Source organism: Martes martes (genome assembly GCF_963455335.1).
Source record: "Martes martes genome assembly, chromosome: 8".
Lineage (NCBI taxonomy): Eukaryota > Metazoa > Chordata > Mammalia > Carnivora > Mustelidae > Martes > Martes martes.
This window is the reverse complement of record NC_137895.1, coordinates 69,016,251-69,043,690: the sequence shown is the minus strand read 5'-3', so window position 1 is coordinate 69,043,690 and position 27,440 is coordinate 69,016,251. Positions and strand designations below refer to the sequence as shown.

General features: G+C 37.9%; 1 protein-coding gene across 1 annotated transcript in view; it reads left to right on the top strand.

Moving 5' to 3' along the window:
- Positions 1-27,440, top strand: part of IRAG2 (inositol 1,4,5-triphosphate receptor associated 2) — a gene marked incomplete at its 5' end in the record, with an annotated part of 125,754 nt that overhangs the window by 25,512 nt on the left and 72,802 nt on the right. The window contains 7 exons of the mRNA XM_080810239.1: positions 11,035-11,215; positions 14,269-14,348; positions 14,439-14,517; positions 15,549-15,758; positions 18,729-18,846; positions 20,265-20,315; positions 26,757-26,813. Of these exons, the coding sequence (XP_080666365.1) occupies positions 11,035-11,215; positions 14,269-14,348; positions 14,439-14,517; positions 15,549-15,758; positions 18,729-18,846; positions 20,265-20,315; positions 26,757-26,813 (776 nt within the window). The remainder of the gene's footprint in view (positions 1-11,034; positions 11,216-14,268; positions 14,349-14,438; positions 14,518-15,548; positions 15,759-18,728; positions 18,847-20,264; positions 20,316-26,756; positions 26,814-27,440) is intronic.

Here is a 27,440-nt window from a genome sequence, read left to right as displayed (position 1 = left end):
TTTCTTTATGGTCAGTTTTTTTGTTTTTGTTTTTTTTCCTTTCAGGTATAGAATTTATTGATTCATCACTTATATTCAACCTCCAGTGCTCATCACAACAAGTGCCCTTCTTAATCCCCATCACTCATTTAACCCATCCCGCTACCCACCTCCCTTCTAGCAACCCTTAGTTTGTTCTCTATAGTTAAGAGTCTATTTTTGGTTTGTCTCTCTTTCTCTTTTTTCCCCCCACAATGTTCATCTGTTTTGTTTCTTAAATTCCACATATGAGTGAAATCATAATGGTAGTTGTCTTTCTCTGACTGGTTTATATCACTTAGCATAATACTCTCTAGCTCTATCCGTGTCTTTGAAAATGACAAAATTTCATTTGTCATTTGAATGATGGCTAATATTCCAGTGTGTGTATGTGTGTGTGTGTGTGTGTACACACCACATCTTGTCTATCCACTCATGACCTGATGGACATTTGGGTTCTTTCCATAATTTGGCTATTGTTGATAATGCTGCTATATAAATATCAAGGTGCCATGTATCCCTTTGAATCAGTATTTTTGTAACCTTTGGGTAAATACCTAGTAGTGCAATTACTGGATCGTAGAGTAGTTCTATTTTTAATTTTTTGAGGCATCTCCATACTGTCATCCAGAGTGGCTGTACCAGTCTGCATTTCCACCAACAGTATCAGAGGGTTCCTCTTATGGACATTGTGGAGGGTGTGTGCTGCAGTGAAGTGCTGTGAAGTGTGTAAACCTGGCAATTCACAGACCTGTACCCCTGGGGCTAAAAATACATTATATGTTAATTAAAAAAATTTTTAAAAAGTAACGGGTCACAGTTAAAACTAAAAAAAAAAAGTTTCTTTTTCTCTATGTCCTTGTCGGAATCTGTTGTTTCCTGTGTCATTAATTTTAGCCTTTTTGAGACATGTGAGGTGATACCTCATTGTTGTTTTGATTTGTATTTCCCTGATAGTGAGTAATGTTGAGGATCTTTTCATGTGTCTGCTAGCCATCCGGATGTCTTCTTTAGAAAAATGTCTTTTGATGTCTTCTGCCCATTTGTTAATGGGATTATTTGTTCTTGGGGTGTTGAGTTGGACAACTTCTTTGTAGATTTTGGATACTAACTCTTTATCAGATCTGTCATTTGCGGATATATTCTTCCATTATAAATGTTGCCTTTCAGTTTTGTTGTTTCCTTCAGGGCACAAAACTTCTTATCTTGATCTAGTTCCAAAAGTTTATTTTTGCTTTTGTTTCCCTTGCCTTAGGAGACATGTCTAATAAGTTGTTATGGCCAGTGTCAAAGAGGTTACTGCCTGTGTTCATCGAATTTTGATGGTTTCCTGTCTCACATTTAGGCCTTTCATTCATTTTGAATTTATTTTTTGTATGGTATAAAGAAGTGGTCCAGTTTCATTCTTTTGCATGTTGCTGTCCAGTTTTCCCAACACCATTTGTTGAATAGACTGTCTTTTTCCCATTGGATATTGTTTTCTGCCTTGTCAAAGATTAGTTGATCATACAACTGTGGGTCCATTTCTGGGTTTCTGTTCCATTATTGACCTATGTGTCTTTTTGTGCCAGTACCATACTGTCTTGATCACTACAGCTCTGTATTATAACTTGAAGTCTGGAATTGTGATACCTCCACCTCTGCTCTGCTTTTCTGCTTTGGCTATGTGGGGTCTTTTATGGTTCCATACAAATTTTAGGATAGTTTGTTCTAGTTCTATGAAAAGTGTTGGTGGTATTTTGATGGGGATTGCATTAAATATATAGATTTCTTTAGACTATAGAAATTTAACAATATTTGTTCTTCCAATCCATGAAGCATGGAATGTTTTTCCATTTCTTTGTATCATCTTCATTATCTTTCATAAGTGTTCTATAGTTTTCAGAGTACAGATCTTTTTATTCTTTGGTTAGGTTTATTCCTAGGTATCTTACGGTTTTTGGTGCAATTATAAATGGGATTAATTCCTTGATTTCTTTTTCTGCTTCTTCATTATCTGTGTACAGAAATGCAACAGATATCTGTACATTGATTTTGCATCCTGTGACTTTACCAACTTCATGTATCAGTTCTAACAATTTTTTGGTAGAGCCTTTTGGATTTTCTACGTAGAGTATCATGTTGTGTGCAAATAATGAAAGTTTGACTTCTTCCTTGCTGATTTGGATGACTTTTATTTCTTTTTGTTGTCTGATTGCTGAGGCTAGAACTTCCAGTACTATGTGAAATAACAGTGGTGAGAGTAGATCTTTTTCCTGACCATAAAGAAAAGCTCTCAAATTTATCCTGATTAAGGGTGATATTAGCTGTGGGTTTTTATACATGGCCTTTATGATGTTGAGGTATGTTCCCTCTATCCCTACTTTGTTGAGAGATTTTTCTCAAGAATAGTTGCTCTACTTTGCCAAATGCTTTTCTATATCTATTAAGAGGATTATATGCTTCTTATCCTTTATTAATGTGGTATATCACACTGATTAATTTGCAAGTACTGAACCACCCTTGCAACCCAGAAATAAATCCCACTTGATTGCGGTGAATGATTCTTTTCATGTACTGTTGGATTCGATTTTCTAGTGTTTTGTTGAGAATTTTTGTGTTTGTGTTCATCAGGGACATTGGCCTGTTTCCTTTTTTTCATGGATTCTTTGTTTGCTTTTGGAATCAGGGTAGTGCTGGCCTTGTAGAATGAGTGTAGATGTTTTCCTTCCATTTCTATTTTTTTAGAATAGTTTGAGAAGTCATATTTAGGTCTTTAATCTATTTTGAGTTTATTTTTGTGTGTGGTGTAAAAAAGTGGTCCAGTTTCATTTATTTGCATGTAGCTGTACAATACCAGCTTTTCCTGATACTATTTGTTAAAGACTACTGTCTTTTTTCAGTTTCATATTCTTGCCTCCTTTGTCAAAGATTAATTGGCCATATAAGTGTGGGTTTATTTCCAGGCTTTCTTTTATTTTCTGTTATTGTATTTGTCTATTTTTGTGTCAGTACCATACTGTTTGGACTACTACAATTTTGTAGTATATCTTGAAATCTGGAATTGTGATACCTCCAGTTTTGTCCTTTCTTTTTCAAGATAGCTTTGACAATTTGTAGTCTTTTGTGGTTCCATACATATTTTAGGATTATTTGTTCTAATTCCATGAAAAATGCAATTGGTATTTCGAAAAAGATTGTATTAAATTTATAGGTTGCTTTGGGTAGTATGGACACTTTAACAATATTTGTTCTCCCAGTCCGTGAGCATGGAATATCTTTCTATTCATTTGTGTCATCCTAAGTTTCTTTCAACAGTGTTTTATAGTTTTCAGAGTACAGGTCTTTCAAGTACTTGGTTAAGTTAATTCTTAGGTGTTGGTGCAATTGTAAATGAGATTGTTTTCCTAATTCCTCTTTCTATGCTTCATTATTAATATATAGAAATGCGATGAATTTCTGTATATTGATTTTTGTATCCTGCAACTTCACTGAATTCATCTGTTCTACTAGCTTTTTTTTTTTTTTTTTAAGATTTTGTTTATTTATTAGAGAGAGAGATCATGAGTAGGCAGAGACGCAGACAGAGAGAGGGGGAAGCAGGCTCCCTGCTGAGCAGAGAGCCCGATGCAGGGCTCGATCCCAGGACCCTGGGATCATGACCTGAGCTGAAGGCAGAGGCTTTAACCCACTGAGCCACCCAGGCGCCCCTCTACTAGCTTTTTGGTGGAGTCTTTGGGTATTCTACATATAGTCTCATGTCCTCTGCAAATAGTGAACGTTTTACTTCTTCCTTACCAATCTGGATGCCTTTTATTCCTTTCTCTTTTCTGATTCCTATGGCCAGGACTTCTAGTACTATGAAGAATTAAAGTGGAGAGAGTGGACATCCTTGCCTAGTTCCTGCTTTTAGGGGAAAAGCTTTCAGTTTTTCCCCATTAAGTAAGATGTTAGCTGTGGCTTTTTCATATCTGAACTTTATTATGTTGAGGTATGCTCCCTCTAAACCTACTTTGTTGAAGGTTTTGTTTTTTTTTAAATCCTGAATGATGTTGTACTTTGTCAAATGCTTCTTCTGCATCTACTGAAATGCTTGTTTTTTTATCCTTCCAACAACGAGATGTTGATATAATGTATCATATTGATTGATTTGCAAATATTGAACCACACTTGCATCCAGGAGTAAATCCCAATTGATCATGAAGAAGGATCTTTACTTTTTAATATATTGTTGGATTCGGTTTGCTAGAATTTTTGCATGTATGGTCATCAGAGATATTGGCCAGTAGTTCTCTTTTTTTGGTAGTGTCTTTATCTGTTTTTGGTTTCAGGGTAATCCTGGCTACATAGAATGAATTTGGAAGCTTTTCCTTCTCTCCTATTTTTGGGGCGGGAGGGGAGGATAGTTTGAGAAGAATAAGTACTAACTCTTCTTTAAATGTTTGGTAGAATTCACCTGTGAAGCCATCGGATTCTGAACTTTTGTTTGTTGGGAGGTTTTTGTTTGTTTGTTTGATTACAGATGCAATCACGTTGTTGGTAATTGGTATGTTCACATTTTCTACTTTTTTTTCCTGATTCGGTTTTGATGGTTGTATGTTTCTAGGAATTTATCCATTTCTTCTAGTTTATCCAGTTTGTTGGCATATAACTTTTCATAATATTCTCTTATAATCCTTATTCTTTGGTTTTTTTTTGTTGTTGTTGTGTTGATTCTTTTTTTTCCCTCTCCCTCTTTCTTTCTTCCTTGCTTTCTACCTTCTTCCCTCCCTTCCTTTCTTTCTTTCCCTCCCTCCTTCCCTTCCTCTCTTCCTTCCCTTCCTTTTCCCTTTCCTTTCCTTTCCCTCTTTTCTTTAATCTTTTCTTCTCCCCGTGCCCCTGCAGCTGGCTGAAGATTTATCAACTTTGCTGATCTTTTCACAGAACCAGGTCCTGGTTTCATTGATCTCTTCAATTGTTATTTTAGTTTCTATTTTCTTTATTTCTGCTCTAATCTTTATTATTTCCTTTTTCTGCTGGTTTTGGATTTTGTTTGTGCTTTTTCTTCCCTATTAGAAAAGCTTTTGCTACATTCCAAAGATTTGGGGTCATTGTGGTTCCTTTTTAATTTGTCTCCATGTATTTTTTATTTTATCTTTGATTTCTTGGTTGAACCACTCATCGTTCAGTAGCCTGTTATTTAACCTCTTTAATTTGTGTCCTTTTTCAGATTTTTTTTTTTCTTATGCTTGATTTCTAGTTTCATAGTGTTGTGGTCTGAAAAGATGCATGGTATGACTTTTTTTTTTTTTAGTTTGTAGAGACTTGTTTTGTGGCCTAACATGTGAGCTATTTGGAAAACATTTCTTGTGCACTTGAGAAGTGTACTAATTCTTCTGTTTTAGGATGAATTTTTTTTTTTTTTTTTTTAAGAGAGATTGAGAGCATGAACAGTGCAGAGATGGAGAGGGAGAAGCGGACTCGCCACTGAGTGGGGAGCCCAACATGGGTCTCGATCCCAGGACCCTGAGATCATGACCCAAGCTGAAGGCAGAGGCTTAACCAACTGAGCCACCCCGGCATCCCTGGATCGAATGTTCTGAATATATCTGTTAGATCCATCTGGTCCAATGTGTCATTCAAAGCCACTGTTTCATTTTTGACGTTCTGTCTAGATGCTCTATCCATTGATGTAGATGGGGTATATCTTTTTGTATTGTTCTTTTTATCACTAGCAGTATCCTTGTCTCTTGTTATAGTCTTTGTTTTAAAGTCTATTTTGTCTGATACAGGTCTGCTACCCTAGCTTTGTTTTCACTTTCATATACATGTCATGCTTTTCCATCTCTTCACCTTCAATCTGCATGTGTCTTAGGGTCTGAAATGAGTCTCTTACAGGCCACATATCAATGGTTCTTGCTTGTTTATCCATTCTGTCACCCTAGTTTTTTGATTGGAACATTTAGTCCATTTGCACTCAGAGTAATTGATAATGGAGCACCTGGGTGGCTCAGTGGGTTAAAGCCTCTGCCTTCGGCTCAGGTCATGATCCCAGGGTCCTGGGATCGAGCCCCGCATCGGGCTCTCTGCTCAGCTGCTCAGCTCTCTGCTCTCCCCCACCCCCACCCCACCACCTGCCTCTCTGCCTACTCATGATCTCTGTCAAATAAGTAAATAAAATCTTAAAAAGTAATTGATAAGTATGTTCTTATTGCCACTTTGTTACCATTATAGTTGTTTTTGTAGTTCTTTGTTCCTTTCTTCTCTTGCCCTCTTCTTTTATGGTTTGCTGGTTCTTTCTTTCTTTCTTTCTTTCTTCATATCATACAATCTTTATCTTTCCATAAGGACATGCATTATGATTTGCAGCATAGGATAGAATCTTAGGAATCAAACTTTGTGCTTCAAATAAATGTTACATTGAGGCAGAAAGAACATAAATTAATCTAAGTGGAAGCTTAGAGTACTTGGTTCTTGTGACATTCCAGAAGTATTTGCCCATTTATCTTAATCTATACAAATCTTAATATACACAAATCTATATGCTTCTGATAAGTGTTTGGCAAGCCTTTCAAGGTGACTCTCAGAGCCTACCTATTACGTATCTTTAAAAATTCTACAAAGGAGCATTTCTTCTCAGATATAGAAAGTCCATGACTCCCCCAAATATTGGCTACTTTTAGTGTTTTTTTTAATGGCTACAGCAGTGTGTGATGGTTAATTTTATGTGTCAACTTGATTAGAATAAAGGATGCCCAGATAGTGGTCAAACTATATTTATGGGTGTGTCTATGAGGGTGTCTCTGGAAGAGGATAACATTTGTTTCTGTTTGTGTTTTATTTTGGGCTTTTTTGGTTTTTTTTAACCTTTTTTGTCCCCCCCCCCAATTTTTATTTAAATTCTAGTTGGTTAACATATAATACTGGTTTCAGGAGTAGAATTTAGTGATTCCTCACTTACATAAAACATCATGTGCTCAACCCAAGAAGTTCTTTTCTTAATACCCATCACCTATTTCCCACCTCCCTTCCATCAGTCCTCAGTTCTATATATTGAAGTCTCTTATGGTTTGCTTCCTTTTCTTTTTATTCCCCCTTCTTCTATGTTCCTCTGTTTTGTTTCTTAAATTCCACGTATGAGTGAAATCATGTCTTGTCTTTCTCTGACTGGCTTATTTTAGTTAGCATAATACACTCTAGCTCCATCCACATCATTGCAAATAGCAAGATTTCATTCTTTTTGATGACTAAATAATATTCCATTGTGTATATATACACCATGTCTTCTTTATCCATTCATCAGTTGATGGACATTTGGGCTCCTTCCATACTGGTTTTCTTTGGTTATATGCTTGGATTCCTTTCTTTTTATTTTTTTGCATATCTGTTACAGGTTTTTGACTTGTGATTACCATTAGGTTTATATATAACATCTTATGCATTTAGCACATTATATTAAATTGATGGCCAGTTAAGTTTGAATCCAGTCTTAAAGCACTAAGTTTTACTTCTCTGCCACCTGTATTTTTGCTATATAGTTTCATACTTTTATTTTGTGAATTCTTTCACTGATTTTTATAGATATACTTAATCGTAGTGCTTTTGTGCATCCTACTTTTCTTACTCTGCTTATCTTCCCACTCACAGAATCCCCTTTAACATTTGTTATAAAGCTGGTTATTGGTCATGAATTCCTTTTACATTTTGTTTGGGAAACTCATTATCTGTTCTTCTTTTCTGAATGATAACCTCGCTGGATAGAGTATTCTTGGTTGCAGTTTTTATTATTATTATTATTTATTTTGACACTTTGAATGTATATCATGCCACTCTTCTCCGGCCTGCAGAGTTTCTGCTCAAACATCAGCTGAGAGCCTTATGGGGTTTCCTTGTATGTAACTGTTTTCTTTCTCTTGCTGATTTTTTTTTTTTTTTAAGATTTATTTATTTATTTGAGAGAAAGAAGGAGAGAAAACATACACAAGAAGAGGAGGGGCAGAGGGAGAGAGAATTCTCAAGCAGAGTCCTTGCTGAGCATGGTGGCCAATAGAGGACTCAAGTCTCAGGAATCACCACCCCCACTCCCCAGCCCCAGGATCATGATCTGAGCTGAAATCGAGAGTCAGACACTTATCCAACTGAGCCGCTAAGGTGCCCATCTTTTGCTGCTTTTAAAATTCCCTTTATTCACTACTTTTTGCCATTTTAATTATGTGTCTTGGTATAGACCTGCTTGGGTTGATTTTTTTGTGCCCTCTATGTGCCTCCTGGGTCTGAATTTGTGTTTCCATCCCCAAAGTTGGAAAGTTTTCAGCTACTATTTCTTCAAATAAGTTTTCTTCTCCTTTTCTCTCTTCTCCTAGGATCCTTTAATGTCAACATTATTACACTTGATGGTGTCACTGAATTCCCTTAATCTAGACTCATTATTATTCTTTTCTCTTTCTCCTGTTCAACTAGATCTCTTTCCACTACTCTGCTCTCCAGGTCACTGATCCATTCTTCTGTTTCCTCTAGTCTACTATTTATTCTCTGTAGTGCATTTTAAATTCCAAGTATTGAATTATTTATCTCTGATTTTTTTTTTTTTTAAAGACTCCACACCCTTTGAAGGCTTGAACTCATGACTCTGAGATCAAGACCTGACCTGAGGTCAGAGTCCAATACTTAAGTGACTGAGCCACCCAGGCATGTCTCTGATTGGTTCTTTGTTGTTGTTGTTGTTTTCTCTTTGTTGAGGATCTTACTGAGATCCTCCACCATTTCTCAAGTCCATTGAGCATCTTTATTACCATTACTTTAAATTCTCTAACTGCCATATCACTTACCTCTGTTTTATTCATCTCTCTTGCTGTGATTTTGCCCTCTTCTTTCATTTGGGACATAGTCCTCTGTCACCTTATTTTGTTTGATTTTCTCTGTCTGTTTCCATGTGTTAGGAAACTCAGCTACATCTCTTATTCTTGAAAGAGGTGGCCTCATGAAGCTGAGGTCCTATAGGGCCCTGCAGTGCGATGTTTCTTGTTCAGCAGAACCTGACACTTCAGGAGTGTCTCCTATGTGTTTTGTGTGCACCCTACTGTTGTGGCTGAGACACCTTTGCCTTCAGTCCAGTCATCTGCAATGGTTCTCCTTGCCTGTTTGGGCAGGATTTGGTCCCTGTGTGGTTAGTGGACTACTCTGGAGCCACCTTTATCTTGAGTTGGATCAGACTGGTTGTTCGCCAGAGCTGTGGTCACACAGAACTGTAAGGCTCTCTTTCCTGTGTTATCCCCTGAGAAGCTTTCTTGGTGAGTGGATCCTAGAGTCAGACCAGATGTCTGCTCCCTGCCCTTTTTTGGGGTCACAGTCAAACTGATGTATGTGGTTACCTTTCCCTCTCCCTGGGGCAGGTGTCAGTTTGGAGTGGTGCTGGTCCCTACTGGGGCTCTTGCACACTCCCAGGCATGGGTCACTGCTTTGGACGGATTTCTGCCGAGGGTGTGTTGGATTGAGTGGGTCCACAGGAGAATGCTGAGGCAGGGTCACTGTTAACATTCTAGGTGGAAAGTGTTCACACTGTGCAGGTTCATGCAGGTGTCCGTATATCTAGGCTGGGCAGGGGGAAAGGATGGTGCTTGCCAGCACTTTTTTTCTTGGAGGAGTCTCCCACTGGTCCCTGTCCCTTTTGCGCTTATTCTAAAATTAGGAAATAAATCTTCCTATATATCCCAGGTGCTTTTCAAATTGCTGCTTCTGTCACATCTCAGCAGTGTTGGTTGTTATGCTGTTTCTTAAAGGCAGGGTTCCATTTCCTATCCCCCTCCTGCTCTCCCAGAGCCATGCCTGCTGCTTTTTAAGGTTCCAGGTGTTAAACCCCACTGATTTTAAGAACTTGCAAACTTAGGCCCCTCTGGTTTTCAAAGCCAAATGTTATGGGGATTCGTCTTCTCAATGCAGATCCCCCATGCCTGGGATTCCTGGTGTGGGGTGTACTCCTTTCTCTTCTCTGTGCCTTTAGTGTCCCTCCTTCCTTTAGATAGTCTTATGAGTCAGTTTGTTTCCTAATCATGTCTCTACCCTTCCTACCTTTTTTGATGTGTCCTCTTTCCTACAGTTAACTGTGGAGAGTCTGTTCTGCCAGTGTTCAGGTTATTTTCTGGATTGTTTACACTAATGTAGCTGTTATCTCAGTGTATCTATCCATGGGATGAGGTGAGTTTTGGGATCCTCCAACTCTGCCATCTTCTCCACATGTCCTACGAGTTTTATGGTTTTATATCTCACCAATTTGGTCCTTAATCCATTTTGAGTTTATTTTTGTTTCTGGTGTAAGAAAGCGGTCTAGTTTCATTCTTTTACATGTGGCTGTCCAGCTTTCCCAGAAGCATTTATTGAAGAGACTATCTTTTCTCCATTATATATTCTTGCCTCCTGTGCCACTAATTAATTGATCACTTAAACATGGGTTTATTTCTGAGCTCTGTAGTCTGTTTTATTAACCTACGTGTCTATTTTTGTGCCAGTACCATACTGTTTTGATTACTACAGCTTTGTAATATTTGAAATCTAGAATTGTGATGCCTTTTTCTTTTTCAAGGTTGCTTTGGCTATTTGGGGTTGTTTGTGGTTCCATACATGTTTTAGGATTATTCTAGTTCTGTGAAAGGTGCTGTTGGTATTCACTAAAAGCTTTTTAAGGAAAGAATGGGAGACAGAAATAAGGTGACTTTTTGATTACTCTCACAAGTGATTATTGATTGTATATATCAAGCGTATTTAAACCTCACAACAACTGTGTATGCTACATTTTATCATCCCCATCTCTCAGATTAGGAAACTGAGGTTTAAAGAGATTAAGAAATTTTCCTGAATCAACACACCCGGTAAATTCCAGCGTCAAGCTCTGACACCAGGTCCGTTAGACTTCAGCCCAAGGCCAGTGCTCTCACCACTCTACCATGCCAACTCAGCAGGACTGTGAAGGTTTTGTGGCATGTTTCCAGGGCTCAAGTGTCTTGAGAAAGTAAAACATAATCTTAATACATCTTTCAAAATTAATTTGCCTTTCTTCCTAAGGTTCAGTAGGAGTTGCCGAAATAATAGATTATCTGAGACAAGGAAGTAGTCAAAATTATGAAGATAGTGGACTTGAGGAACTATGGAACGTACTTGATCCTAAAAAGGGAGACCTGCATGTGGACCTGGAAATTTTTTGTGCCAACATGAAAGAATGGATGGCTTGCAGTAGAATCAAATGGTAATCATTGGGGCGCCTGGGTGGCACAGTCGGTTGTGTGTCCAATTCTTAGTTTCAGCTCAGGTCATGATCTCAGGGTCATGAGATGAGCCCGTGTCCAGCTTGGCACTCATTGTGGAGTTTGCTTGAGACTCCCTCCATCTCTCCCTCTCCCCACTGTTCTCACACCCCAAGATCTCTCTCTCTCTCTCTCTCTCTCAAATAAATAAATCTTTTAAAAAATGATAATCATAGTTCCAGCAGAATGTATATCCAGGTTCTGTTTTAACAACTGATTACAGCTAATGCTAATCACTGTTTTTTTTGTGTGTTGATGGAAGTACTATAATCCAGTGCTCCTCACACAGTAGCATGCACTGGAATCACCTGAACTATTTATTATGCCTGATTGTTGCCCCCCAACCATGATTCAGTAGGTCTGGGGCGAAGCCTGATAATTTGCATTTCTAACCTATTTCCAAGTGGTAATGATGTTGATGAGCGTATGTGTACACATGGCAGGGATGAGCGTGCTTTGAGAATGTATTATATTAGTTATGTTAATCCTTGTAACACTCATTTATTGTGATTAAGGGCAGCACATATTATTATGTTCTCACAAAGAATTGAACTGACATAGGAGTCAAGCAGATTATTGATAATGACTGGCAAATCTCCAAATGCATTTAAACTTAGAGTGAGTGCCTTTTAAAGGTCAGTGGGGGATAATTAGGCAGTGAATGTAATTTGAAAGCCTAGGATAAAGGAAAGCTAAAGGGAAAAGGAAAAAAGTAGTAGAATTGCGGGGGCGGGGGGGAGATGAAGAAGGTGGAGAGTATGCCTGATAACCATACAGCTATCATTCTCTGGAGGAACCTGGAGAAATTCTTCATTCTTTCACAGGACGCCTAAGTTCTCTGGCTTTTAATCAGCCATCATCTACCAGCTTTTCTATACTAGAAATTTTCCTAAATAAAATTGCAAGCCTAAAAAGTGACAAAACTTGCTAGATTTCATGTAGGGTTAGGATGTCTAGATGACTTAAGAAAAGATGACCAAAATGTTGTTTGCCAAGAGCAAGTTAATCATGAAAGCAAGATAAATACATAAAAATATCTGATTTTACTAGTAATCAAAGAAATACAAATAAAAACAGCATACCAGTTTTGCCCATCAGCTTAGCAAAATTTTAAAAGAATAACTCTACCCCGTGTTGTCAGGGTAGCTGGAGAAATAAGTCTCCTTTCATACATTGTTGGTGGTAGTGCAAGTTGCATAGTTTTTTCAAGAATGATTTAGGAAATTGTGTGATTAAAATTATGTGAGGTATTTGGGCTAGTCATGTAACTTCAAGGAAAGTAAGAAATCATATCCCTAATATGTGTGTTTTTGATAGTGATAAATATAAGCAACTTATAAATTTTAATATAGTCAGATTAATAAATTATACTTCCATCCACTAGAATCCTAAATAACCACTCAAAATTATAATTAGATAAACATCTGAGAAAATATTCATGTATATTTATTTCAAATATGACCATTAATACATATATGTATTATAAAGCCATATTTATCAAGAAAAATATGCATAAAGAAAGTTGGGAAGAATAATTTGGAAATGATTATCTTTCCATGATGGTTTCAACTTTGTTATTTTCTCCTGCATTTTCCCATTTTTCTGTAATACTTACGTTTGTAAAATAAAACAATCCATTATAAAATGGTGTGAGGGCAAAAGAAGAAAAAAACAATTTTTATAACAAAAGTGAAGAAAACGTACGGGAGGTATAAATACAAAATAGAAGAACAGAAACTCAAATGGTGATGAATATAGAGCTATCAATAGTAAAGTGGTATGTGATTTATTCTGACAGACCTCTCACATTGAAACGCAATGAGATGTTAGTACAGATATAGAGAATTCTGTAGCTGTTCCAGAAACAGTTTAAGTAGTTGGCATTTTAGAAAGATTAAGTAAAACTTACATCATAATATAGAGACTCTTAAAAAGGAAATGGCTGAAACTTTAATCTGTTTATTTTGAGGGTTAGAGCTAGAATTTGTGTACTGGACAGTGGACTATAGAGAGCTTTCCCCAAATTTCCGGAGCCAGTGCTCATAGTACAATTTGTCTAGGTTCAACTTGGTTTTCCATGAGAAAGGAAAAATGATTAACACCATGAATATATCCTGAGGTATTAGTTGTTCATGCCTTTTCACTCCCAATTTTTTTTTAAAATTTTTATTTATATATTTGACAGGCAGAGATCACAAGTAGGCAGAGAAGCAGGCAGAGAGAAAGGAGGAAGCAGGCTCCCCTTTGAGCAGAGAGCCTGACATGGGGCTCGATCCCAGGAACCTGGGATCATGACCTGAGCCGAAGGCAGAGGCTTTAACCCACTGAGATACCCAGGTGCCCTCATTCCCAATTTTTAAGATTTTTAAATTTAAGAACTTAAATTTTAAAGTTTTAAAATTTTTAAAATTTGTTATCTCAGCAAATGTTCACTTATTACTCCAAACTATGTTGCCGTCCTAATCCCTTGAGGCCTCCCGTTGCCAACCATAGCTGCTGCACGTCATTACCCTCCTACTTCTGCAGGCACGTTTTTTTTTTTTTTTTTTCCAGGTTAGATGAAAACGTTATGGAAAATAGAGGTAATGCCTTAAGTTTCTTTTCTATCACCCCATCTAAGTACGATGTTGAACTCCAAATAGTTGCTGAGTGAATAGAGAGTTTTAAAATCCAGAAAGAGGGGCACCTGGGTGGCTCAGTGGGTTAGAGCCTCTGCCTTCGGCTCAGGTCATGATCCCAGGATCCTGGGATCGAACCCTGCATAGAGCTCTCTGCTCAGCGGGGAGCCTGCTTCCCCCTCTCTCTCTGCCTGCCTCTGTGCCTACTTGTGATCTCTGTCTGTCGAATAAATAAATAAAATCTTTTAAAAAAATAAAAAAATAAAATCCAGAAAGAAATACCTGAACAGAAAAGTTACAGAGCACATCTGAAAAATGAGCTGGGCTTTGGGCTGGCGAAGAATCCCGACTCAGTGGTTTTGTGTCTTTGATCACAGGGACAGAATTAGAGGTGGATCAAGTGGCAGGATCGATGATTCCATTTTTGAACAGGACAGCATAAAATCAAGTAGAGCAAGTATGTACATGTTTCTTCCTGTTTGTTCTGCCACTTTCTTGTGGTTTAGAGAAATGGATTATTCATAAAACACTCTTGTGTGTGTTTCAGTTAAGATGACCACAGATAAAACAGAACCTACGTCACGGAGCTTCGAGGCTTTGAGTGGAGATTCGTCTAAAGGAGTCTTGTAAGCCTTCTTATTTGTAATGCTTTCTCAAGTACCTCTTATTACTTTTTCTCATTTATTTCACAGGTCTGCGTGTCTTACTTATGATAAAGCCACTTAGCATGTGTGCTTGTGTGTGGCTAACCAGTCTTTTATTTAACTATTCTGTCTCAATTTGCATTAGAACAAATTTCACCAGGAGCATGATTTATATGAGACAAGTATTATATGAATTAACATTTCCTCACTAATAAAATCCTTCTCTCACATTAACTTCATGTGCTTTCCATGGAAAACAAGTTCCATCTGAGGTAGAATTATGACACTGACCTTAAGCACTTTGGGTGATTGTTTTTAAAGCACCTCTTTAATAGACTTTTAGATATGAATGGGAAAAGATGTTTTTCACTAGATGTGTATGAGTTTTAGGTATCAAGAAGAGGCAATTCTGTCCCTCCCTTATTTTCTCTTTGCCCCTTTGGGTTTGTCCACACAAAAAGGTGTGGTAGGAATGTGGACCCAAGCTGTGGGATAAAATGGCAAAAAAGTAGAGAAGGCCTGGGACTCCGTGAAACACACAGTCTAGACTCTCAAAGGGACTGTAATTTAATGTCAGGGTTGAGAGCAACATAAACATTCACATGCTGTAGAAAATATTAGGAAAGATGAATACTAAACTGTGAACTACAGGCTGCAAACATAAGTGTCTAGGAATTGTTTCCTAGTTAAAGGCCTATTAAAACCTGCCAAGATCCCTTGGCTGAAAGAGTAACAATGTGTCAATTTATTTCAGAATCTCTCATAACCCTGGCAGAAATGGAAACTTCATTGTAGTCAGAGACCAGTGTTAGAAGCAAAGTGGAAAAGAGTTAACAAAACTGTGGCACCTGACTTCACAGCTGGCAGATGCTGAATTTTTGGCAATTTTGGAAAAATCTCTGCTACTGTAACAGTACTTGAATAAATATTTATTGTATAAATGTACTACACTTACAAGGATGGAAAGGGATAAAATAGAAAGTTGCACGGTGATATATGCCTTATTTTGATAGGGAGGAATTGGAGATGTTGGAGATGATTCTCATTCATTCTTTCACCCACAGAGAGGTGTCTGACTTGATGAGCTATGTAGCAGACCTGCATTCTAACAAGCAAAAATTGGAGGAGGAAAATAATAAGTTTAAATCGGCATTAGAAACCTTGGAAGACGCTAACTGCCAGTTATCAAAGGATTGTACTGAATTGCGCCATCAGATAAAAAGGTGAACTTTTGAGAAGGGTAGAGTATTCTGGGAGCTTTCCCTTCTTTCCTCTCTCTCTCTCTCTCTCTCTTTTTTTTTTAAAGCCTGTTTTTTAAATTGGGTAATAGTCCATATGGTATAAAAATTTACCCTTTTAAGGTGTAAAATTCAGTGTTTTTAGTAGATTTAGTAGATTCACAAGGTTGTGCAGCCAGTTACATTGATCTAATTCATCACTCCAAAAAGGAAACACAGAGCTGTTAGCAGTCACTCCCCATTTCCCTCCATCTCCGCCCCTGACAACCGCTAATCTGTGGATTTGCCAGTTCTGGCCATTTCACAGAAATGGGATCATATAATATGTGACCTTTGTGTCTGGTTTCTTTCGCTTAGCAAAATGTTGTCAAGGTTCCATGTAGCATATGTGGAACGACTTCGTTCCTTTTTGGGGCTGAATAGTGTTCTGTTGTATGGACGTACAGTTTTGTCTACCCATTCTTCAGAGAATGGATATTTGGGGGTATTATCATTTTTTGGCTATTATAAATACTGCTACTGTGAACATTTGTATACAAGTTTTTGTGTGAACATAGGCTTTTAGTTCTCCTAGGTATATTACCTAGAAGTGAACCTGCTGTGTAGAGCCTTACTCCTGAAGAACGGCCGAACTGTTTCCAAAGCAGCTGTATGTGCTGTTTTAGATTTTCGCCAGCAGTGTTTGTCAGTTCTTCTCTAGCAATGATATCCTTTATGTCATTCGAAGCAGTGCTACCTATTTAAGACCAATATGCCTGTTGACCAACTGTGGATCTATCCAAAGAATTCTGGGGTTCAGCTGAACTCTTACTCTATGCAAATTCCCATGCTAAGTACCATTGACCCTTGAATAACAGATTTGATCTGTATCGGTCCACTTACACGTGAATTTTCTTCAATAAATACAGCACTGTACTGTAAATACATTTTTTCTTATGACTTTCTTAATAACATTTTATTTTCTCTAGCTTTATTGCAAGGATACGTATATAATACATATAACATAGGAACTATGTGTTAATCAACTATTTGTGTTATTGGTAAGGCTTCTGGTCAACAATAAGCTATCAGTAGTTTAGTTTTTGGAGAATCAAAAATTACACATAGATATTTTGGGCGGGCTGGTGCACCTAATGCCATGTTTTTTAAAGGACAACTATATTATGAGAGATTCATTGACAAGTTGGGTTTAAAATATACTTTTAGGGTACATGATAAGGATGTCAGATGATAAGAAAAGTTAGGACTTTAGCTTAAGATAAAAAAGGACAAAGGACCTAGGGGACATACCATATAGTATCAAGTACTGATAAAATGAATTGTGAGGAGATGCCTGAGCTTCAGGTAAAAAGCAACAAGTTTCTCACAAAGCCTGCAGTTACAGATGTAGGTGCTAAAATTTTGAACAGAAAAGTTCTAAGTTAACCTGCAAAGACAGAGCATTCTGACCATGGATTCTTTCCCTCCTAATTTTTGGCCAGCCAGTCCAGCCTCCAAGCTTATCTCAAAATAAATAAAAAGAACTGCTTACCTTAACCTTTCTCCATTCCACAATAGGTTTATTTATTATTTATTCAAAATATTTAAAATATATTTTTAAAAATATCTACGTCTTAGATGAATCTACAACTTAGTTCAACTACACATCAGCTTTCACCTGGATCCCTCAACAGCCTCCTGATTCATCTCCCTGCCTTTCCAAAACTCGTGTCCCAGGGGCAGGAGTGCTCTTCCTAAATCCAGTCTGACCACATCATGCTCCTGCTTTAAACACTTCCATTAACCCCCTATCACCTTCAGGATGAAATTCAGTTTGCAGAGTCCTTCCTGAGGGGTTTCTGTTGCTTATCTCTACTCCTATTTTCCACTCCAGGCTCCCACAATATCTAACTGCTTGCAGCCCCTCAGTGGGCTTCTCTTTGTTCTTTTTCCCCACTCCTCTGCACCTTCCCATTATCTGAGCTGCCTGCCTTTTACACAGTATCTACAGAAATTGGGTTCACTCTAATCTTGGTTCTTACCACACTGTATTATAATTATGATGGTGTGCTTACCCTCTAGTCTATAAATTCTAGGAAGGTAGAGTTCTCATGATTGGACTCACTTTTGTCTTCTTCAGGGCCTAACATAATGCCCGGTACAAAGGTGGAGCTCCATGAACATTTGTTGAATGATCAATGTAATTCCTGAGTAAGAAAAAAATGGTACCTTCTTTGAATTCCTGCTTGGAAAACAGTTTATATTCCAGTAGGAATACAAATAAGCAATTCAATGATATGGATTACCATAATTCATTTAATAGAGTTTTTTGCTGTTGGACATTTAGGTTGTTTGGTATTGTAAACAATGCTATAATAAACTTCTAAAGTAAAATACACAGATATTATTTGTAATGATTTATTTGTTTAGTGGTCATCTCCTTCACTAATATTTAACCCCTACAAGGGCAAGGATTATGTCTCTTGCTACCATCATAGGCTTTGTGGCATACAGCACCTGGAACATGGTATTATTTAATATTTGTAGAATTACATTACATTAATTACTAATGTAATTAATGTAATTACAGTACATTATGTAAAAATATTACATAATATTTATAGAATTACATTAACTAAATATTATATCTTAATGGAAGGAGAGAACCATGTGATTAAGCCAATGATGAATTTCAGAGGGAGACTCCAAATCTTTATCCTCAAGAATATGCTTGTTTCCTTCTATCTCTCTTCCCCCCACCACACTTCCCCCAAATCTCTTCCTTTTCTAAGGACCATGAAAGATCACGGGTATATTTTTACTATTGTTGGCATCTGGTTTAAGCCTTTAGTGGTTTTCAGCTTGGGTCCAAAAATAGTCCTTGGCTTTACTTTGTATCTTTGACGGTTATATTTGAGGTTTTGCTCATTGCCTCCCCTCTCCCGCCCCCCACCCCACCCCCGCCTCCTGCCACAGTGCCCACCAAGCTATTATGAGAACAAATCTGTTAGAAGAAGAGCTGGAGGAACTGAAAATTGGTATGAATGCTTCTGAAGAGCAGAAGACCATGATTGTAGCCCAGAACAAACAATTAGTAAGTCATCCAAGTACTTTGAATTTGGCACATAGGTTACATAACTGAAATCCAAGAGGGTTTATTTGGAGGCAAAAATCAGAAGTCAGTGGGCTGATGAAGGAATTGGTAATACCTTAGAAGAGCAAAGGCAAATAGGATAAACTGTTTTTTCTTTTCAGCCAAGATTAAAGTTCTTTACAAATTAGTCATATTCACAGTGGTTTGTGAAGATCTAAAAGATCTCTGGAATGCTTCCTGGAGTTGAGAGGTGAATTCATAAATACCTGATACCAAAAGCCACTTGAATTTAAAAAAAAAAAAAAAATCCATTATCTTGTTACTTACAGATTATTAAGGAGCTCTATAAATCAGTCCTTACACTAAATAAACACAGGCTTGAAATTTTTATTTTTTATTATTTTTTATTATTTTTTAAAGATTTTATTTATTTATTTGACAGAGGTCACAAGTAGGCAGAGAGGCAGGCAGAGAGAGAGGAGGAAGCAGGCTCCCTCTGAGCAGAGAGCCTGATGCGGGGCTCGATCCCAGGACCCTGAAATCATGACCTGAGCCGAAGGCAGAGGCTTAACCCACTGAGCCACTCAGGCGCCCCAGGCTTGAAATTTTTAGAGCAAAATATTATTTAGACTAAGCTTTACTGACAAAAAAGTAGTTGTTTTTTAATTGAGAATGTTAAACTCTTATCTAGAGCCTTAGTAATAATCTTCCAAATCCTGATATATTCCAGCAGTATTCTAGCATTGCTAACAATGGTGGGGTCAGATGACAGTCATTCAGACTAGTTCTTTCTTAGATCTGTAAGGACCAAGAGACTGGAACTCCAGCCCTAAGGCATTCCCACAACGAACACAGATTAGTTTAGCTCTTGCCTCAGTAGCACAAGGTGCTACTCACGCTAGACTAGGAGGGACTAGACTCCTTAAGTGTCAGAAGACTGCATGTCTCTGAATGCAGTACAGGGAAGACTCAATTTGGGACCACAGAGGAACTTGCCTGTGGAGGAAATGTTGAGAAATGAATGAGTAGCCACTCCTTCGAGTCAGACTGCAGGCATCCGGGTCCTGACTGCGACGGCTGAGTAACTTTAGGCAAACCACGTAATAGATGAATTCATACTACCCGTGGTAAGTGGACAGTGGGAAAGTAGCAGGGAAAGAAGCCAAGCTATTCCTTTTTTGTTTTTCCTCTTTCCCTCCCTGTCAGATTGAGTCAAGGAGAAGAGTGAATTCTTAGAAATCCCAAGAAACTAGAAGCCAAAGGCTTAGCTTCATACTGAGAATATTTCCAGACTAAGCTTCCTTGTGTCATGTCAATACCACGTTTAAAGTCGAGAAAGAATGTCAGTAGCCTTCGAGGTAGATATGCGATATTTTCATAAACTTCTAAATACTTTTTAATTCCTTCCTCTTAATCAGGAGACAGAAAACCGGGCTCTGATTCTTAAGATTCGGATTCTCCAAGAAGAGGTATGCTCGAATTGTTAAACACAGGTACAGATAAACATATGGAAATCGTACAGGCATGAGTTCTGACTCTGGATTAATTAGAAATCATGTGAATATGCAGGCTCCTATGAACCAAAGACCACGTTGCTTTTTCAAATTACAAGTGAAGAAGAGTGGATAGGACTTTCATGTCTGAAAAGAAGTGCATTATTACCTTTGTAATTATCCATGGAAGAATGGGGTTTAAGAAATTCAGATTTAAGATAAAGTGAAATTAACCTGTATAAATATAAATCAAGAAGGAAAATGTAGACATTATTAATTTTCCATTATTATTCTACTGCTGGGAAAAGTCTTGAGTCTAAGACCCAGTCACAGGGTCTGAAAGTCTGACTTTGGAAAAACCAGTTATCTTTTTGGGGTTAATAATACCTATTCCCTACAGTTACTCTGGAGATTAAGATAATGCATGTGAAACCATTTGGTGAATCATACTGTACTTCATATGCGTTAGGAAATATTAGTAAAATGTCTAAAAAAAATAATTCGGTGCCTTAAGTTTTTAAGGCAACAGTGTTAAAACATTGAAGTAACAGGTAATAGAGCTACTTGTAAGCTACTATTTTGGAGGAAAATTCTAAGTACCTTTTTATTTTTTATTTATTTATTTTTTTAAAAAAGATTTTATTTATTTATTTGACAGAGATCATAAGTAGGCAGAGGCAGGCAGAGAGAGAGAGGGGGAAAGCAGTCTCCCTGCCGAGCAGAGAGCCCGACACAGGGCTCGATCCCAGGACCCTGGGATCATGACCTGAGCTGAAGGCACAGGCTTTAACCCACTGAGCCACCCAGGCACCCCTAACTACCTTTTTAATGTCAAGTTTATGTAGTTTTAATTTGGGCTTTATATAAGCTTATCAGGGGTATTTAAAGATTTTATTTATTTATTTGTCAGAGAGAGAGAGGGAGAGAGAGCGAACAAGCACAGGCAGGCAGAGTGGCAGGCAGAGGCAGAGGGAGATGCAGGCTCCCTGCTGAGCAAGGAGCCCGATGTGGGACTCGATCCCAGGACGCTGGGATCATGACCTGAACCGAAGGCAGCCGCTTAACCAACTGAGCCACCCAGGCGTCCCTATCAGGGGTATTTATTAAGCTGTGATGAACAGTCTGTGATAGTGTATGAGCCAACTGGACATTAGAGAACTCTTACAGTGGGTTGGAAAGGAACAATTAAAAGATTGGCAAGAAACTCTGCATTAGAGTTAAACGTGGTGTAGCAACAAGACCAGGTTTTCATCAAACTAGTGCCTTGCAGTTAAGCTCTCAGTGTAAGATATTTTTCTCCTTGTATTTAAGATGATTGACTAGTGTCAAAAAATTACACAGAACTGAGGTAGAAGGAGGAACATGTGGAACCCTTCACCATGAGAGCACTGCAACTGTTAACTTGCATTAGAAAAAGCACATAAATATCACTAATAGCTGAGGTTCCTTTAGGGGATTAAGATCTGATGCACCATGAAGAGTAACAGCACAATAGCTTGGATAGTTTCTTTCATTCATTGATTCATTCGTTCACCACATACTCAATTGGGAGACCTTCGTGAGCCAGGCGCTCTTCTAGATATTGAGGATATAAGCTTACGTAGAAAGGCCCATGAGGAACTAGCATGTTAGGTGGTGATGAGTGCTATGGAGGAAAGAAAAACAGAAAACAGAATTGTGGGACAGTGCAATTTAAACTAGAGTGGTTAGGAAAAGTAGCCCTAGGAAGTTAGTCATTTGATCAGAACAAAAGGAAGTTTATCAGTGAAGGAGTGTTCCAGGCAGAGGAAACTAAGCTGTAAGCCCTCAGGTTTAGCCTTCCTGCTCTTTCTGAGGGACAGTGAGGCATGTGTGGCAGGAGCAGAGGTGCCAAGCACAAGAAGTAGAGCTTCAGGGAACCAGACCGACAGCATCTCATCTAGACAGTGCATGGACTCTGGCTGTTTCCACTGACTGAGATGGGAGCCGTTGGACAGTTTTGAGCTGAGGGGAAATGTGATCTAATTTTTATTTTGACAAGATAACTCTGGCTGCTGCATTTAAAATCAACTGTAGTGGGGCAAGGGAAGAAGTGAGAGACCAATTACGAGCTCTTGTAACATGCAGGCATAAATTTACCGGGGGCTGACTGAGACAGTAAGTGTGGAGGTGGAAAGAAGTGTTAGATCAGCAAATGCTTTATAGCATATCCAAATGTATTTATAATATGTTCTGGTGATATGGAAGTACTCTTCTGATGGTTTCTAAGGTCTCTGTGAGATAAAAGCGAAGTCATCAGCTGATCGTGAGGAAGTTGGAGGAAGTATTGGAAGTTCCAGGAGAGAGAAGGGATGAAATGGGCTGGGAGTTGGTAAAGTTTCTGTAAAGGATCTGATAGTCGATATTTTTAGGCTTGCCTGGCTAAAAGGCCTTTGTTGTAACCACTCACTTCTGCCATTGCCATATTAAAGCAGCCATAGACAATATGAAAAAATCAGGCATGGTTGTGTTCTAATAAAACTTTATTTACAAAGCAGGTGGTCAGCTAGAGTTGACATGTGGGGGTGGAGTAGGGTGGGGAAGTTGGTGTAATTTGCAATTCCCTAATTTAAGTCAGTGGCCACATGAATGGACTAGGACTGTGTGAAATGATCACCAGTCAACATTGAAGTTAAAAATTATGAATTGAATGTGTGGCCTGTTGGTTCATTTGTATTTTTCTTTAACAATGTTTATCTGGAATGATGCTGTCATGGAGTGGGTGGCAAGCGGAACTTAAGCAAATACTAAGAGGTAGGCAGGGGGGAAGCCAGGGAATGGAGGGGAAGTGGAAGAGAGGTATTATAATGATTGACCATGGAAGAATTTAAGCTGTAGGAAGGAGGGGACTGAGTTCACAGGAAGGGGGAAGGATAATGAGAAGGTGGTAGGACCAAAGCAGGCTTCAGTGGAGCCTGAAGGTTTGTTGGCTCTCAAAGAAGTAATCTGGAAAGAGGAAGTGGTTGAAGAATGAAATGTTCGCAATTAAAATAATGGAAGGGTCACACTTGTTGGGAGTGACAAGTTTGAAGGTTAAGATGTGACTGCAGTGTGCATGGCCAAGGGGCCACGGAGGATAAGAAGGGGCTTCCAAGAGTATTCCTGGATGGTCATGTTAAAAGGACCTTGTTACTTTTGGATAAAATCTAAAGTTTTGTTCCTTAGTTTAAAATAGATTGTGATGTTAATGATGAAAATACCACTTCCTAAAAAAAACTTTGTTCTTTTATTTTTTTTTCTAAATCTAAGAATATTATTTTCTTTTATGTCAGAATACTAAGAACATTATGGATATATATAAATTGGAAAAGAAGATTGAGGAATTGTCTAAAACTGAGACAGAGCATCAAGTAAGCAGTTCCCAAATACTGGTAAAATATCTTCTTTTGTCAAACCAATATTACTTTATGAAGGTATATGTAACTCATTGACAAAATAACCTTTGATTATAAAGTTGAAATGTGTGTTCCTAAAATGTCAGAATTACAGTGTATAAAACACTTTTTTTTTAATGTAATGGCTTTACCGATATATAATACACATGCCATTGAATTAATCCACATAAAGTATGTAAGTCAGTGGTTTTATATGCAACTATCACCAAGACCAATTTTAAAACCTTTTTAAAAAGATTTTATTTATTTATTTGACAGATAGAGATCACAAGCAGGCAGAGAGGCAGGCAGAGAGAGAGGGGGAAGCAGGATCCCTGCTGAGCAGAGAGCCCAATGTGGGACTCGGTCCCAGGACCCTGAGACCATGACCCGAGCTGAAGGCAGAGGCCCAAACCACTAAGCCACCCAGGTGCCCCAATTTTAAAACATTTTTATCATCCCAAAAGGAATCCCTTTAGCAGTCATTCCCCATTCCCCATCAACCCTAGACAACCACTCCAGAGACTTTTTGTCTCTATAATAGAGATTTCCTTGTTCTGGACATTGTATATAAATGGAATCATATACACTATATGGTCTTTTGTGATTGGTTTCTCTCACTAAGCATAATGTTTTTCAAAGTTCATTCATGTTATAGCATGTATCAATACCTTATTTCCTTTTATTATTGAATAATATGCCATTGTATGGCTACACCACATTTTATTTATCCATTCACCGGTTGATGAGCATTAGGGCTGTATCTACTTTTTGATTGTTATGAATAATACTGCTATGAAATTTGTATATATGGTTTTGTGGCAATCTATATTTTCTTTTAAGTGTATATTTAGGAGTGGAACTACTGGGTCATATGATAGCTCTATGTTTGACTTTTTTTTTTTGAGAGAGTGTACAGATGTGAGTGGGGTGAGGGAAAGAGGAAAATGGACAGAGAATCCTAAGCAGGCTTCATGCTTAATGAGGAGCCTGACATAGGACTTGACCCCACAACCCTTAGACCATGACCAGAGCCAAAATCAAGAGTTGGATGCTTAACTGACTGAGCTTCCAGGTGCCTTTTTAGGAACTTCCACACTCTCTCCTGGTACCATTTTACATTTCCACCAGCTATGCATGAAGGCTCAGATCCCTCTACATCCTTGCCAACACTTGTTACTATTTATATTTTTTATTACAGTGGCAATTTCTAATATAAGAGTATCTGGTTTTATAAATCCCTTAATCAGCAAAGATTCAGCTGTTATGACTTCTTAATGCAGAAAATGAGAGCTTGGGGAAGAAAACATTTGTCCTTCATTGAATTAAGGGATGATAGCCTACAAAAATGATTTTTTAACCATATTGCATCTAAAAAGTCTATATTTAGTGTATATTTTTGTTATATATTCCATACATTCTTATTAGGAAACTAAAGAATATTAATAAATTTAGGAATTTTTGTCATACTTATTATCTAATAGTTTATTTGAGTAATACTTTTTGTTGTAGTGTATGTGTGAAATGATGTACTTAAATTTCATGTATGTATGTGGAGTTTTCAAGTTTCCTAGCAGATACCTAGGTGTGTATGTGTGTATATACATATGCATATATTAGGACATATATACATATTTCATAGTTTAGACATTCAAATTAATTTTATTCTAGGAATAACTCTTTCTGGAAAACAACTGCCATGAACAAGTAGTAGAAAGAGTCAGAAGACTTGGGTTCAAATCCTGTCCTCTCTACTTAAAATCTTTATGACCTCAAACAAGTAGTTAACCTCTCTAAGTCTCAATTATCTCATCTACTAAATGGCTGTGATATTTTCTACCTAATCCCAAAGATTGGTAGAAACTCAAATGGAATGATTATGTGAAAAAACCTTTAGAACTATAAAGGGATATCAAATATGTATGATTTTATGATGATTCTACTTCTGACTATGCTGATTATTTTTCTAGGTTTTCAATTCAACTATATAAATATATTATATATATATGTAATTTTTTAAAAGATTTAATTTATTTATTTGACAGAGAGAAGGAACACAAGCAGGGAGAGTAGGAGTGGGAAAAGCAGGCTCCCCGCTGAGCAGGGAGCCCGATGAGGGACTCGATCCCAGGACCCTGGGATCATGACCTGAGCCAAAGGCAGACGCTTAACTACTGAGCCACACAGGCGCCCTATATATAATATTTAGAAGCCTTTGCCAACAAGCTTGCTTTTGGTTTGAATAAACTGATATATTCTAATACTTACTTTGCTAAAACAAACAAACACATCTTGAACATTTTTAAGCTATGTTTTTTTTTTTTATTTATTTGAGAGAGAGATATGACAAGTAGACAGAGAGGCAGGCAGAGAGAGAGGGGGAAGCAGGCTCCCCGCTGAGCAGAGAGCCCGATGCGGGGCTCGATCCCAGGACCCTGAGATCATGACCTGGGCCGAAGGCAGAGGCTTAACCCACTGAGCCACCCAGGCGCCCCTTAAGCTATGTTTTTAAAAGAGGAAGAGTATTTTTTTTTCCTTGCAATCTGGCTAATTAGATTTTGGCAAGATAATCTGTGGGTTTCTACAGTACTTGTTATCCAAGAGGAAGAGTCTTCTTATATGTTCACATGGACTCTGTGTTCATATCCTATCACACTTTCATTTTTGGAAAAAGAAAAAAAGATTCAGTTGGTCTTCTTGTTATATGAAGGGTAGAACCGTGGGACGGGCACTTGGCTAGAGCTGAAGATTCATATTCTACCCTCAGGTCTGACCCTTACTGTGTGTGACATTGGGCAAGTCTCCTAATAGTGCTGAGCTTTGATTTCCTCACTGGTAAAGTGAGGCCAACAACCTTGGCCTCTCGGGTTGTTGGGAGGCTGATGAGGAAGTTGTTTATAAAGTAGGAAACGCGTGCCCATTAAAGGTGCTTGAGAAATATGTCTCCCTATTGGAATGATTTCGTGGTATTATATTTCACCAAAGCAATGTCCCAATGGCCTTCCCTAAATTTGTGTCTTTTCAGATGCAGTTACATACATATGAGAACACTTTGCTTAATAAAGATGCAAGCTTGCGAGAGGTTGGTACCATTCGTTCACATGAAGTTCCGTGGGACTTGCTAACTCTCCCTAAATCATAATGGATATGCATTTGAATAACTTCACCCCTATTAAAGTACCTGATCCTACTATCCTGTGGCAAGACTTTCCTTTATATAAGAACATTCACAAAACTGTTCTTCTGAGTGAAGAATACTGACTTCTCTGCCTTGGATAAGTTTTAACATATCCATACCTCTAAATTCTGGTGGTATTCATCCATTTACATAATAAATACTAGTGTGCTAATTTAGCAGTTACTGGCTAGGTATGGTGATGTAGTTTTAAGTCATAATAACACAAATAAGTGCAGTCATTTATCTTAGGGGAAAAGAAGAATGTGTTCCCCAATTATTTTCTACCTAGTTTGATTGATTTGATAGGTAGGTAAGTAGATAGATAACATTCTCCTTATCTTTATATTCTGTAATCATTATATATGTGATAACAAAATATTCTGGCTACAGAGATGCTGGTTATGGTGGCTTTAAGAGACATAGGAAGGACACAGTATAAGTTAATGAACTTCCACATTCCAAGACAGGGAAGTAAATAAAAAGCCGTGTTTCTCTTTTCCTTTCTCTGAATGTCATCAAGTTTCAAAGGAT